This window comes from Drosophila simulans, chromosome 3L, assembly GCF_016746395.2.
Source record: "Drosophila simulans strain w501 chromosome 3L, Prin_Dsim_3.1, whole genome shotgun sequence".
In the NCBI taxonomy this organism is placed as follows: domain Eukaryota; kingdom Metazoa; phylum Arthropoda; class Insecta; order Diptera; family Drosophilidae; genus Drosophila; species Drosophila simulans.
The window spans coordinates 1,372,194-1,387,701 of NC_052522.2; the positions used below are offsets into that span (position 1 = coordinate 1,372,194).

The window sequence follows — 15,508 nt, forward strand, 5'->3', positions numbered from 1 at the left end:
GGAGTTCTTCGGGGGATCCCTGATCCCTGATCGCTGATCGCTGAGCAGCAGCGGGGATTATCGGGAGTTCTCGTTAAGTCGTCACCAGTTGCATCGCTCCAAGAAACGAGTGTCTTCCTGCGCCCAACTCAATTGACAGTTGACAACAAATATTTGTGACATTAAATGCGGCTGCTCGCAGATGCGAGGCTCCAGAGGATCCTCAATGAAACAAGCTCCTCTTAAGAGACATCATCGTGATCCTACACTCGAAAAAATGAGCAGGAACTATAGCCAAAACTTGAAAGGTTGCAGGTATCTCCCATTGCTGCTTCTTTAGAAACTTTGCTACCATATAAATATCTTTCTTGCCATAAAGTACCTTTCCTTCTTTATGTGGGCATTCTTTTTCCCAGTGTGCCACCTCCAGTTGAGCTGCAGCTGAGTCCTGGACGACTTGCTCATTTCACTAATTTAATGAAGACCTTTTGCGAGAAAAGCGGCGAGGGGTGAGCCCATTGTCTCCGCTGCTCTCACTCGAGGAGGAACGTCCGAGACCAAGACCAAGACTTCCCCAGATTGATGATGCGGTTTGGTCGGGCAGCTTTTAAACTCCACGTCGGGCTCACCGACGACCCGTTCCCGATCCTCCCGGTAGCCAGGGACGGGACGGGGTGGGCCTGCATCAATAATTTGTGTCCGCCGTTGAAAATAATTGACCAAGTTTGTCTGTTTGCGGTTGTGGCATTTAATCTACTTGCAGCTGAAGTTCCGAAAGCGACAACTGAGCTGCAGCAGCTGCCATTCCACTGCCACTCGCAGCGGCAGAGAGGACAAGTCGACAAAAAAGCGTCCAAGTCTCGAGGATTGGGCTGCTCCGTGGCTCGGCTCCTTGGCCTGCACTTGGCGTAATTGAAATAATTTTAAGTGAAAAATCTGCATTCAAAAAATATTTCAACGCACACACAAATGTCAGCATCAGGCGGCATGAGGAGTCCGACGAGGAGACAAAATACCAGGAGCAGGACGGGATGGGAGTCCAAGTATGACTGAACAGGAAACTCCCTACCAACTGGTATTACAAACATTTCTCGTCAAAGAGTATTGGAGTGAAATGAAGAGGTATTTTTGGCAGAAATCCTTAAATAACATACTAATGATAGAGTAAAATATCAATGGACTGACCAACTCCACTTGCCAATCCATATGCCTGACCCGATGGGTCAGCGACTTTTGCGAACGCAGAAATTTACATGCGCCAATTTGAGTGGACATGGACACAAAAAAGAGTCAACAGTTTGCAGCTCTCGCAGTCGCTGGAACATAATCCTGGGCATTAAGGCAAATTGCAGCATCTGTCGAGGAGACAGGGGCGTCGGCTGGAGAAGGGGGCTCAATTCGGATCGATCACCGGGGCCCACCATAATTTGCTTAATTCGACGCTCAGCCCAAATGCCGACGAGTCGAATCTGCACTTTTTGTGGGATCCGTGGGGTTCAGCACGCGGCTGCCACTCGTCGATCGACTGATGAGGATGATCCTCCCCACCGCCCAGGAGCGGCGGGTACCTCCTCCTCGGCCAGGTGAGGCGGCTTCTTCAGCGGCAGCCTCAATTTGCCATTGCCTGCCCTCGGGGGCAATTTGGAGCTCGGTTTTTTTTTTTCTTTACCTCTTCTGTTTTTCGGTTATTTTTTCTTTTTTTAGGGCTGCCTTACTTTCAGTGGCTGTAATTTTTGGCCGGGCTTTAAGTGTCCGTCCATTCACCCGGGATACCATCTTCCTGGAACATAGACAAACACAGCCCCGAATGCCACTGTTTTTTCTGCCTTCATCCCCCCTGGGGAGCACTTAAATTCGATAAACAAATGGTTGGGGGGAATAAAAAACATACAATATGCATGTCCTGCCAATCGATAACAGCTCGAATTTGCAGCATAAATATTTCTGGCAGTTGAGCTACAACATTGTGTGCTGCAACTTTCGGTGTTCATTCATGTATTTCCCATCCCAAGGTCCCATGAATTTATCAAAAGTATCTGCATAAAGTCTTGTTTGGCATTTGCCATCAATTCTAATTCATATTCTCCTCCGGTTCGGTATGCAAAGCCCTCAGTTGCCATGGCAATGGCCAAAAACGGAGTGGAAGTGACAGCAACTCTGGCAGCGATTTCAAATTTGCAGCTCGAGAAATGAAACACATGGATTGACAGTCGGGATGGTCGGAGGGATGGCAACTATAATACAAATACATCATTTTGTAACATTTAAGGAAATGGTATCCGTGTTAAATTCAATCTACCAGGACTTTAAAGATGTCTCTTATAAACTTGTAATACATAGTTGAGGTTAAAGAACTGGAAAGTCTTTCCCCCAATGAGGCCACTCTGCATCCCCTGGGGAATCCATAAACCCGAGTTCATTTCATTGGGATCAACCCGATCTTATTGGCATCTCGGCTGAGGGAGAAGGGGAGGAACTCATTAAATCTCAACTCGCCGCTGGCTCATAATTCAGCTCAATATAAATCTGTTAACAAAACGCTTAATCCGCTTTGTGCGCTTTATTTATGGCCATTTGATGGCGCATTATCGCATCAGGCACATGGCACCCGTCAGGGGTCGTCTGCCCCTCCTCGGATCCTCCAGCTGGCGCGCCTCATAATTGGATTCGTCACAGCAGCACCCTCCTCCCCCATCCAAGCCTGCAACCTCTGGATCCCATGGACTGACTGGGCCATAAATCGCGGGCTGCTTGAAATGCAAATTTTCGGGACTGCAGCTTGTTGAAGTCGCCGTTTGGTCGAGTATCATCGGCAGGGCATCAAAGTGGCAGCAAATGTTGCGCCGGCTGCTGTGCTCCGTCTGCTGCCCAATTAACGCCATCGGAAAGCTGGAGAGGAGTCGGAGGAGCAGCGGCAATCAGAGTTCACTTGAACACCTCGCAATTAAGGCCGTCGCGCCAAAAGTGCGTGGCTCAGTTGCGGGTGGAGTAAGAACAAGAAGTACAACACGATGCCATGTTCCGTGCTCCGCGCTGGCCGACTTGTCGATGGCCAACAAAGGATAATCCAGACTGCACCCACTTTGGCCACCGAAAGTCACTGGCGGTGTCAGTCGACAAGCATTAGCAGCCAGGAGAGAACATCCCACGCGGAAAAGTAGGCGGTGGTAACCGAACTTTCAATTCCCTGACTCATCTAAATAAAGTTGGTAATAGAAGAGGCGACAAAAGTGAAGTGAAACAGATAATTTTCACTGTTACGTAATGTGGCATTGATATTGAAAGTGCAACAAATGGTTATACCAAGCAGCTTATCCTGTTAGTGAACTATCCCAACTATTAAGGCAGCCAAAACAATCGCGATGCGGATTAAGTGGTTTGTTGGCACGGTGATTATTCTGGGATTCTGGCCAGGAACAGGCGACGCGCTTGTTGTGCCCCCGATGCGCATCTAATGCGACCCGAAATCCTGCCGCCAATTGGGATTCGCTTTGCATTAATTAAGCGCACTTAAGTGGCCAAGTACCTGTGCTGGCGTTCCATGTGCGATTGTCTCCCGGACCGGGCCAATTAACTTTCGCCCAGCGAGGTGAGCAGGTCCTGGATTCCCGCCTCCTAAGGCAATCCACAAGCAATTAGTGCCGCCCTGCGCTGCTGCCTCCTCCTGGCAAGGAAGGGGCAACACTTAGGGAAAACATCAATGCGGGAAATGAATATCGTTGTGAAGAGTGGCAATAAATTATGTCTGCGGTGGCGTCTGCCAGTTGATTGAAATCCTCCCAACTCCAACTCCGTCTGATCGGAATCGTTCGGAATTAAGTTCTGTTAACCCGGCCAAAGCAACAATTGCTGAAATGGACGCAGACGGCTTCAGGTATGCAAAAGAGCAATATTTCAGAAAATGATGAGTTGCAGATGACGCTGCCGGGGGACCGCAGCATCAACAGATGCGCAATATTCACAGTCTTCAATGGTCTGGATGAAACCACAGTCCAGAGCAAGGGAAGCCAGTCTGCAAATAGACACAGCAAACTTCACAAACTTCCGACGGGCAAAACAATCTTGGCAGGTGCACAGTGGAGGAGCTGGAACTGGATACTAAGTAACCTTAATAATAAGTTTCAAAATAATTTACCCTGAATATTAAACAATATTACGAGTGTTTTTGATGAACATAAACAAATAGTTTGTCTTAAGCAAGTACACTACTCGTAATAAATGCCTCAAAACCTAAAGCAATGCCTTTAGCTTTCGGTTCCACAGTTCGCCGTGACTCATCTGGCTTGGTCTGCGGTGGGGATCCAACTCCTGGCCTCCGGTCTCGCCTCCTCCTTCGTGTGCTCCTCCATCTCGCCTGCTGTTGGTGCATTGTTTACTCCGCACAGACCAAAACAAAAATGCAGCCATGGACTGGCCCAGACATCCGAGTTCGAGTCCGAGAAACTCTGGCGAGGAAGAGCAGGAGCTGGAGGAGGAGGAGGAGGAGCTGCGGGCTGCTGCGGTTTATCTGGTTGCGGGAAGCGAAGCTAAATTTTATGGATTTATTGAAAATTGAACGCACTTGAACTGCTGCGAAGGGGGAAAGATGCTGGGCTGGGCTGCATCTGCCCGCCTGCCTGTCTGCGAAAGAGGCTTGTTTGGAAAACAAATAGACGAACTCCGCCAGGAGGAGCTGCCTCGCCCAGAAGACAGGAGCGGAGTTGGCCAAAGCGGGTGCATAATCGTATAGTATCTTGTTGTGTACATCAAATTACATACTTTAGTAATTACAAACCAAACCGCACCTGTGTTTGGAAAACTTGCGACTGCCACGCGATCGTTGCATGCTGCATTTTGTTTGTTTGGTTTTTGGTTTGGCTTGCCTCAAGTTTTTGGTGTTTTGTTTATGGAAACGCGTGCGGTCAACAACAGCAGCAATATTGAGACGGGAAAATTAACACACGAAAATATGACCAAGATCGGCTATTGCTGAATTGAGTGCAGCACTATATAGATCTCGGAATGTATTCAGTGTGTTTCAGAAATTACCATAGGCCAACAAAGGAGCAAAAGTCGTAGATCAGCAGGCGACAGGCCGGGAATAATGTGATGAATCCCCAGCTAAATTGGCGCCTGGAAGAGAACAAGTTTGGCGTTCAAGTTGGGCCGGTTCCCGGTGTGATTTAGTTGATCTGGCTGCCCTCGGATCCTCAGTGCCAGAGATGCGCAGATCCTACACACTCCTCCGTGGTCGCCCACACAGTTTCCCAGGATGTCGTGGCGTCGTGGAATGCGAGTGCAGCCACGTGGGCAGTCTCCACTGTACTGGCAACACCTCTACCTCCTGCCCAATCCGAGGCAATCCGAGGTTTTCCCACTCCGTCCCTATCTATCATGCACTCGATGTGTGACAACAAACAAAACACTTTGCGAATCGCTTTCATCTGCTCGAAAATAAACCGAATTCCAAGAAACATTCGCTCTTTGTCTTGTGAATTGTGAAAAACGTACGACAGCTCTTTGGGTTTCTTTTGGCTCGGAAAACGAATTGAAAAGCGCCCACGCCAAGTGGGATGGAATGGGGTGACCAATTGGCGCCTGGCGACACTCGAAACGATTTAGATCCAGAAACCAGGGGGAGCATTTTCGCCAACTACCAGGCCAGACCAAACCAAACCGGACAGGTGGCCATCAGGCGGATGGAGACCCCCTAAAGTGTCCCATAAATTCATTAATTTGTCGCGCTTTTTTCACACTAGCCGTAAAATATTTGTCAGCTTTACGATGGCTTTAATTCTAGCGTCGACGCATTAAAAACTAATGCGGGGAAATTAATACGAATAAATTCTGGGAATTGTGAAAAACGGAGGGGGGTTGAGCGGGTTGAGCGGGTAGGTGCACCCAGCAGATCCTCATGAATGTTGTTATGGATGTTTGGGCATTTAAATTTAGCTGGCAACACGACGAGGAGGCGACGATCAGCCCACTGAACGAGAATCGGAATCGGAATCAAAATCAGAATCAGATTCAGACGAGAATGAATCAGCCCGAAATAGAAACTGGGTAGTAGAGTGGGAGCACAACGAACAGCATGATATTTATGGGGATACCCTGGTAATTGGGGGTATGATCTATATTAGCAAGGAACTTTGCAACACTAAACCAAATATTTACAGATGTGCAAATCCCACAATCTCACATCACTGATTAACTACAAACTGCCAATAATTGGATAGCAAATGCATGTCATAAAATCAATTACCTCTTAATATACATTTCAACATTTAATGCAGATAATACACTTTTCATGCTATTACGATTTAATGCGCATAATTAGTTGGCATTCGTTTGAATATAAAACATATCTTAAATGGCTCTGCTTAATTTGTTCAAAATCATACAATTGTATTGTATTTGATGTTTTTGCACAGCACTCAAACTGCTCAGCTCATTAAGCCAAAAATAAATCTTGTTTTATATATACAAAATCGTACGATATCTCGGACAGATGCTATCTGCTATCTGCCCACCTCCCCCAGTTTTGGCCAATCTATTTTGGTGGCCCGTGCGACAAAAGCCAAAACCGAAACGATTTGCAAATGTTTGGACCAGTCTGTTTTGGGTCTGCTGCGATTTGATGGGCCAAGTCAACTGGGGGCCCTATTTAGTCCATCACGCAGTCCGTCAATCAGTCAATCAGCCAGTCAGTCAGTCAATCAGCAGCCCACACTCTCGAGCGCTTCTTGGGCCAGTTTGTCACTTGGCTGTCCCATTAGCCGCCACACTTTGGGTCAGCGGCCCATAACGGAGTCTTAAGATTTCAGGGGGCGTGGGGCTAATCCCACCTTTTAGGGCCTAAGCCTAAGCAGCTTCTTTTTGCGCGGCTGCAAATTTATGCAAATTGCTGATTGAATTCAAAATTTCGAACTCGAAGTTCTGGCGTCGACAAATATGGCAACACGCCTCTTGCCTACGAAATTAATTTGGTCCGCGAGTCGCCAAAGATAGCGAGCAAACGCGACAGCGGAGACGCCATGAATCAAAAATTGTATAAATCGTATCAAGATCTTGGCGAGAGTCAAGGTCTTCGCGCCGTGGCCACGGCCCACATCTTGGTCTCTTTTGGACGACGGCAGGGGGACTCCGATCCGCGGTGGAGCACGCCTAGGTAGTCCGCCGGCATAATTAACATGCGCCAGAGATGCCAACGACTTGTCAGCCGGGGAATACAAAAAAAAAAAAGTAGCGAACAAAGGCAAATTCCTCGCTGGTGGGTGTCTTCTTCACATAATCCCCAGCCATGGATCGCTTCCAATGGGTATTTCGTATTTGAGTTTCTAGTTTCGCTGCACTTGCCCCATGCAGTGGTTATATGATGAGACTTTATGATTTCTGCAGTATTTATGGATGTTTCATTGATCTGCGGCAAACGTAAACATTGGAGCAAATGAACACTGGATTGGGAAAACTGCTGGCATCATTGTATCGTACTTTCACTACTAGTTCTAGGAACGAGCCTACGTGACATCATTTTTTGCATACTAATCCGCAACTTCTTGATGAGATTCTTTCACATGCCGCGTAAAAAACGATCCATTTATCGCCGGCTTTCCCCTTCGGCGGTAGCTGAAAACCTCGTTGAGGAGCAAATAAAAAAACTCTCTCTAATTGCCGACCTTTTCGCAGACGAACTTTCCTCATAATCGCGTCTGGCGGCGGTCGTGTCCAGTCTTTTGGCCATTTCATTTGGCCCGTTGCAGAAACCGCTCACTTTCGGCTAACAAATCTCCGACTGACCTCGATGCAGGCCACACACGTAAAAGGGCTGGGAAAAATAGAAAGAACTTCTGCGCTTTTCATTAATAAAGTGCCGCTGTCTGTCCATTCTGTCCGCTCCGTCCGCCTGTGCCAGTAACACATATATTACATAGTAAAAGACCAGGCCAACGGGCAAGTAATCAAGCGAGTTGTGTACCAAGAGTTACGCGGAGTAACCAGTTACGTTTTATGACCTGGTCGCTACGTAGATGGCCAGCAGTGCGGGCGGCTAATGAAAAGAAATGAAGTCCGAGCTGGACTGCGACTGTGAGGAAGTTCTCGAAACGTGAAAAGATTGGGCAACATTGCAGCTCTGGCCATGATTTTCCCGCACTTTATGGGCCGCATTTCCCCGAAAACGCAGCCAAGTCCAAGAGCAATAACTACGGCATGGCTGTCACTTGTGTCGCTTCATTGCGGAAACCATTCAAACGAAATTTCCCTCATCGCGCGACAAATTTCGGGGACACCCAAGTGGAGAGGAAGTGGAATCCGGCTCTAAACGGCGATTACCGGCGGGTTCAGGTGATGACAGAACCGAAATAACGCTATTTTACGACTGCTACATGTGGAAGCCCCGAATTTATGTGGAAATAAAGCACGACACATCACGAACAGATAGCAACAGCTACATATGGCCACCGACAGTTTATTAATTATGATGAAATGCCCCGTGCTCCTCTAATCCCTTCCAGCAAGCACAGGCGCCACGGGGCTTAAGCTCCCCAAATCCCCGGGTGGAAATTCAGGAAATGTTTGCCCAGCACCATCGACAAGCTAAAGGCGGAAATTGATTTATAGTGCTAAGCCTAAGGGCTATCCCATTGGATCAGCACTTGGGAAAATCAACAGCAGAAGTAGCACTAAATGTTCGTGTCACTCCGTCGAGCTTTTCAACTGAGGCAATTAAGTTTTTTCTCAGTGCACGCGGATAAGCCGCGACGGATCTTTCAATACACTTCCGCCCTGGGACATCTTCAAAAGCTCTGCCGTTGCGGTGCCCCAATATTCGATATCCTCATCCCATATCCTATATCCATCCTACAGCTGATAAGCAGCGCCAATTGCTGCGATGGGGCTGATGCCTCGGAACATCCCACATCCCACGAGGCCAGACGAAAATAGCAAGGAAAGCCACGGCACGGCCAATAAACCTCAAATTATATGTGCTATATGTGCTTTATATATAGAACAGCACAGCATAGAATAGAGGCGACACATTAAAACAAATTGAAATTACCAAATGCATCTATGAAATTTATCGCACGACAGCCAGACTGACTAAGAAGACACAATGGAACTGAAGGGACGCAACGGCGAGGAATTAATTTATGGACATCAATCTCAATACCGCAGTTTCCAGCAAACCAGCCCATTGCCCCCCATAATCCCCCGTCGCCAACGCTCAGCTCCACCGAAATTTGTATGTTTGTTGTTTCGGGTTGGAAATTTATTTTTAATATTTTTTCGTAGCGATTTTTCGTCTGCATTCGCCGCCTGTTGCCATTGTGGGCGGCCAAGCCCGATTCGAAAACATAATAAATTAAGAATATTTATTTGTTTGCGGTAATTGCGCGAATAATTGATGATTATGTGCCTCATTCGCAGCCACTGGAGTCCGTCGTGGGCATCGGCGAATGCAACTGCCAGTGCCGAGTGTTGAATGGATTTTAATTAATTCCGAAAAAGGTTACATGAAGTTGACCTCTCATTACAGTAAATCTGAAAAGCTGCGTGGGTGCTCTGCGAGAAGGTGATTTAGTATTCATTGCCGACATCGGTCAAGAATGATGAACAAGAACAGCAACCAGGATGAACGAATTCCTTAGGTTCTCGAGAAACATTCGTAGGGAAATCTGTCGATCTATTATCACATCCCATATTGTCTAGTGGTTAGGATATCCGGCTCTCACCCGGAAGGCCCGGGTTCAATTCCCGGTATGGGAAATGTGGTTGAATTGCTTTTTTTTTAAATTTATTTTAAAAATTCAGTGTGATACAAAATATAAATTCTGTGACTTATCTGTCTCTTACTTTTTTCGTAAAATAAATAGAAATTTTTAAATTGATTATGGATGACAAAAGTAATGTATGCGATACGTACAGGCGAAAGAATGCAATAGTAAGCTCGGAGGAAGATACGGATAATTTCACTGGAAAACGCATTAACTACTTGTACAAAAGTCATCGCAACTTTGATCTGGACCAGACCGAGTCTGGGAAATACCGGGATTCTATCTGTGAAGGAGATGCGCCCATCTATCCGCTAAACCCCTCGAGAGATCACGAGGATCCTCAGCCAGAAGACGACTCTGAAGATCGGTGCCAAAAATCGCCTACAGAATGTCGATGCAACGCATTGCTTTACGTTTTTGGAGGATACATTGTCGGACTCCTAATGGTACTGATATGGTACTATAGGAATCCTCAAGAGGCCTGCAAGGATCTAAATAGAAAATGGATTTTCATCGTTTTGCTTGCCTTACTGCTTATAATATTGGTTCGACGACGTGCAGCAAGGTGTGTTGAATTTGTAAAGAATTTTAAGCTTTTTATTACTCCCTTAACAGGTGCATTGCAGTGTTATGCCTTTCAAGCTGTTCAAGCAATCTGTTTCGGATTGTGGTTATTGCATTAGCTTTCTTGGTGGCATTTTCGGGGCCTGTAAAAAATATAATCCACAACACGTGTATTTTGGCGAACACTCTCACCTGTGAACAAAATGTCCTCATACAGGCTCTAATGCTTATGCAGCGAATTATAAATGATCCTTCTCATTCAGTGGAGGAGGCATTCAAGACAACCTTGGGCGAAGTGTCCCGACTCATGAATAAATTGGACAAACTTTTGCTAAATCTGGAGAGACCCATAGCTCATATACGTTTGTAATGAATAGTTTTCTTAGCTCGTTAAGGTAACTTGTCATCCGCAGATGCAATTTTTAAGACCTGCACCGATTGGTTATTCTTACAGAAGGATCACTATGACTACAAGATGGGTACTCCCTATAATCGCTGCTTAAAAGCTGGTAACTTGAGTATTGCGCATTGCAAGAGTGAATTTGGGGAAGGCCAAAAGGAGTGCTGTAAACTAAAACTATTCCTTTGGTTCTGTGATAGTCTCAAGACGTATAAATCTTTTTTTAATGACAATATTCAATGGTCTCAGATGGTCATAAGGGATATATTTCAACGTGAGTTAAAGATACTTTATTGTTTTAAGTTAATTACAGCTTTAAATTTATCATAGGTTTGCAGTTATGCTTTATCAAAATCCGTTTCATTTTCATAACCACCATTAGTTTTGATCACAGCTTGAAATTTAATTCAACAGATCCGTTTCCCTCTAACAAAGACCACATTAACGTACAGGATGTAAAAGAGGAATTGGAGGCACAGAGATACAAGATACATTTGGTGAACCTTTGGCTCAATTTGATTATCTTCATACTCTTGATAATTATTATTTATCAATCCGTGTGCTTTTGGTTTCGCTACCTATCCAATGACAACTATGAAAACTTCTATATAACAGAGGCCTTCGAGGACTACGATGACCAGTACCATCAGATCATGGGTTTAAGAGCCCTGCCCTTAAGCAATTGCGAAGATAACAGATATGTGAAGGTGAGTTCTGAATTTAGCTTAGCAAACGTATATTTACATAGATTCTTAGATAAGCTCAATGCGACTTCTGTCCAAAGAATTCGATACTTTTTATCGTTCAGCGATCTTTTTGGTAATCACAGGAATACAGCTTTTCTGCATCTGCTTTGTGGACTATAGTCTTTATAGTATGCTAACTTTGATGTCCTATCACGGACATATGATTGAAGATGTTAAACGTAAGGTTTAATCTCAGATAAATATTTACTTTAAATTTGTACATTCCAGCTCCCGCTTATACAAAAATTGTTATCAACTGCGGAGGTAAAATTGGCGACATGCTACGAGATCTGGTTCAGGCATTTGAGCCAAAAACTTGTAAGATGAATACTCAAAGGTGTCTACCGACCCCAGGGTATCCAAAATACCTCCGATATGTGTGGATCTTATTGCTATATTTGCTGGCCTGGTTCCTGGTCTTTTGGGAGCCATACGGCCTGCGACAAAGACATTGTGTTATGACGTACTTTTATCCAGAGGAATCAAGGCGCAGATCTCACGATTTGCACGATATCATATTAAAAAATAGAAGTGAGAAAACATTCATGTAAAATAGTATATGTATTGAAAACTGTTTTCTAGAAAGTTTATTTAAAGCAAGATGTGAGGAAGCACGTTTATTGAACTCCTTTGAAAGCACCCATGAATTTGAATCATTCGCCACGTGGCTTAATTCTCGTCTAAACTGGTATGGTTTAACTTTATATTTGAATAGATTTAACAAAATCTCCAATGCAGGTGCCTCAGTTGTTGTACAGTATCTTTTATTGGTCGATGTTGCACACTGTGCAATAAACCACTGAACAAGTGAGTAGATGAATCTTTTTAATAATGTACTTTAATTATTATCGCCTTGTGCAGATGTGACAATGTTCCCTGTACCTGGCCAAGCTGCAGGGGTATCTACTGTAAAATGTGCTTTCAGGAGAGCAACAATAAATGTGTTTTATGCTGCCCCGAAATCGACGATGAACTCTTAGAACCAGAGTAAATTAGCTTAATGTTTGTAAACTTAAAACCAGTTTTTAATATTGATTTCATATTTAGGAACTCTTCGGGAAATTCAGAAGCTGATTTCTGCAGCATTGATAACAAAGATCCACAGCCGCGAGATAAGATAACATAGGTATTCAGTCTTCAGTCATTTGAAGAATAAATAAATATTTATATAGGATTTCTTATAAAAATAACAATTATAGTTGGCTGCCACAACATCAAGTCCCATATTGTCTAGTGGTTAGGATATCCGGCTCTCACCCGGAAGGCCCGGGTTCAATTCCCGGTATGGGAAACTACTGTGGAGACATTTTTTTCTTCAATTCATCCATATTCTTGTATTTTTAGCAAAAAGCTTGCCCAATTTCCCATAATAAATACAAGTAAATGTACTGCATTTTCTATTGACTCATAAATACGTAGCCAAACTTGTTATGGAGGTCAAAAATTAGTAACAAAAGCTATAAATAGAACGCCCAGCTTACGTTCTCTTTTCAGCCGCAACGAGTTGCTACGCTTATATCAGCTTTTTCGCCGCGACCGAACTTAAGTCCCATATTGTCTAGTGGTTAGGATATCCGGCTCTCACCCGGAAGGCCCGGGTTCAATTCCCGGTATGGGAAACTTCTGTGTACTTCTTTTTTTTAATGTAGGAAAAAAAGTTACTTCAAATAATCGACTGTATCCTTAGACTATTCGCTCCTTCCTTTCGTCGAATTCCAATAGGTTTGCAAAGCTATTTTTTTATTGACTGCCCCAAAGTTTTCTTTTAATTTGCTGAGGAATAAATTGTGCTTTCTTATTATTATAATCCCTACTAAATTCACTCGAATCCCCCAGCTCAGTTTTTCCCCATTCTCTCCGAGTAATTTTCTATCCCATTACCTAATTTCCTCTTCCTCAATGGTCAAGGACCCTTCTCCTTTAATCCAAATAACTTTCAGCATAATTTTCTAATTCAATCGGTGGTCCTTCCTGGCAAAACAAACCCGAAGTTCCGTGTTTTTCTGGGCGAAGGGAGATGGGCTAACCTGCGGGTCTGAGTTACGAGACACTTTCGAAACGGACAGATTTTACGAGCCGCCTGCCAACTGGAAGTAAACTACAAATGTTTACACAACCGAAGGGAAGGACGCAGGACTAGGAGGCGGTGGCGGGGAGTTGGGTCGGCCTGGTAAAGTTGGAGCAAAAATTGAAAAACTTTTGCCATAGCCTTGTTTTTTTTATGATGATGACGACGACGACTGCCGCTCGATGAAAACGCCTATTTTCGAAAGGGCGGTGCACACTTGCCACGCCTCCTCGACGCCCCTTCGGCAGTAGGACAGATAAATATAAAATTCGGCCAAAAGTTCTCCACACGTCTGGGTGATTTTCCTGGTTGCCACTTTCCAGCAATTTAAATAGCTTTCTGTGCCAGCTACTTAAGCTTCAGATACAAATGTATCTATGTCTTTCAAACTCAACTGCATGTGTAAGACTGAAGGAAACGGAAAGGAAACTGAATGTTGCGGAACTCGCATTTTCCCCCTTCCTCGTCTAATTGTGCGGAAAATTGTTGGAAAATAGGTCGCTAAATGCAAGTGGCAGACACTCTCTCGTCTTGCACAAATATTTAAGCGATTGAGAATTTCTGCTTTAATAGCAGGGGGAGAAGTGCGGATTCACCAGGATCCTACCCCTTTGCGGTTAGATTCTCAGCTTAATCAGGACCCTCTCATCAGATAGGTTCTCGCATTACACGCGGTTGGCTTTTCCCCTCGACTATTTTCCAGCTTTTCCTGTGGTTTGGCAATTTTGTTAAAGATACAAAGCGCCGATACGGAACAATGAGATGTGTGCGAGAGCTGTGAGGTGAGAACAAAGCGTTCCCAACCACAAAAGCAGCGGAAAAGCGAGAATGGGTACCAGGAATTTGCATAGAGGAGCCAATGCACGTTGGTTCATGAGGCATGGAAAAATGTAGCAGGTAAATGCAAGTAGCTTTAAAGTATTTTGCATCAAATCCAGCCAAACGAATCAATTTAAGAGATGTTAAGTTAATTCTGCAATCCTTTATCAAAGTATTGACGGTACGAACTTAGATAATTGTTCCACTGTTCCATTTAGAAATGATATCTGGCTCGTAGCTTTTGCCAACAAAAGAGTTCCCGCAAAGAAAAGCCACAGCACAACAAGCCCCAAAAAGCCGGTGAATCTTTCCATTCTGTGTGGCAACGACGAGAAAGGAGGTCCTTCGCGTAATTGCAGCTCCCCGGACGGACTGACCACGCCCACTCAATGAGCAAACACTTTTCAAATGGAAGGTGTGTGTGTGATAGTATTCCTAATTACAAGTTTAAAGGCGGACGGACAGGCGAAACCAAATTAATGTGGTCGATGGAGTGGAGTCCTGGCCGTGTTTTAAGGACGGGTTAGTGCACTTTTTGATCGCCGAATCGCGTGTCACAGCCATTTCAGCCCATTTCCACTCCTAACAGGTTCAAGTGCAATTTAATTGAGCGAAATGCATAAAGGAACACAAACACCAATTAAATGCGACATTTTTATTTGCGGTTTTCAGTCCGCTCAAATTAATATGGCGTCGTCGTGTCACAGGAAAATGGCTTTAATTACCATTAGAAAGTTGGGAGTGCAGTTCCTGGTGGGTGTGGGTAGAATTTTAAATAATAAAGTAGTAGTAGTTTAGACCATAATAGCTGCATTTAAAAGTGGGACTGTGTACTTGGATTGGCTTTTTGGATTCAAATAGTTTACTCTTAAAATCTTCCAATTAATTATTATAACAAAAAGATGGTATTAGTGACCACAAACACAACAATGAAGGACACCAATCAGGTAGTGAGGCGAAGGATAGGTGAAAGTGGCAATACCATTTACTCATTCCATCGGCAGCTCGTAAACAAGGTGTGCTCCCATCCACGATGCTGCGCAGGAGATAAGCAAGTGCAGTGGCGCTAACAGGATCATAAATCCAGCGATATAAATCTGAGATGCGCGATATACGTATGCATGTAGGTGGTGTCTCCTAGTCCTGCTCCTTTCCCAGGTGATAAACCCTCGCACACGTC

At 44.7% G+C, this 15,508-nt stretch overlaps 1 protein-coding gene and 3 non-coding genes across 4 annotated transcripts; all 4 read left to right on the top strand.

Annotated features, from left to right (window-relative positions):
• The first annotated feature begins 9,651 nt into the window (after positions 1 to 9,651).
• Positions 9,652 to 9,723, top strand: Trnae-cuc. The gene has a single exon. It is a non-coding gene; the product is annotated as a tRNA-Glu (tRNA).
• Positions 9,724 to 9,776: 53 nt separating this feature from the next.
• Positions 9,777 to 12,833, top strand: LOC6736335 (E3 ubiquitin-protein ligase DCST1). The gene is given in 11 exon segments (XM_016170616.3): positions 9,777 to 10,296; positions 10,347 to 10,657; positions 10,709 to 10,969; positions 11,026 to 11,402; positions 11,452 to 11,620; positions 11,670 to 11,972; positions 12,024 to 12,158; positions 12,161 to 12,248; positions 12,303 to 12,428; positions 12,489 to 12,567; positions 12,641 to 12,833. Coding segments are annotated over 10 exon segments (2,298 nt in total). The 5' UTR covers positions 9,777 to 9,847; the 3' UTR covers positions 12,641 to 12,833.
• Positions 12,661 to 12,732, top strand: Trnae-cuc. Its single transcript has one exon. It is a non-coding gene; the product is annotated as a tRNA-Glu (tRNA).
• A 155-nt stretch (positions 12,834 to 12,988) lies between the features above and the next one.
• On the top strand, positions 12,989 to 13,060 carry Trnae-cuc. Its single transcript has one exon. It is a non-coding gene; the product is annotated as a tRNA-Glu (tRNA).
• The last annotated feature ends 2,448 nt before the right edge of the window (positions 13,061 to 15,508 follow it).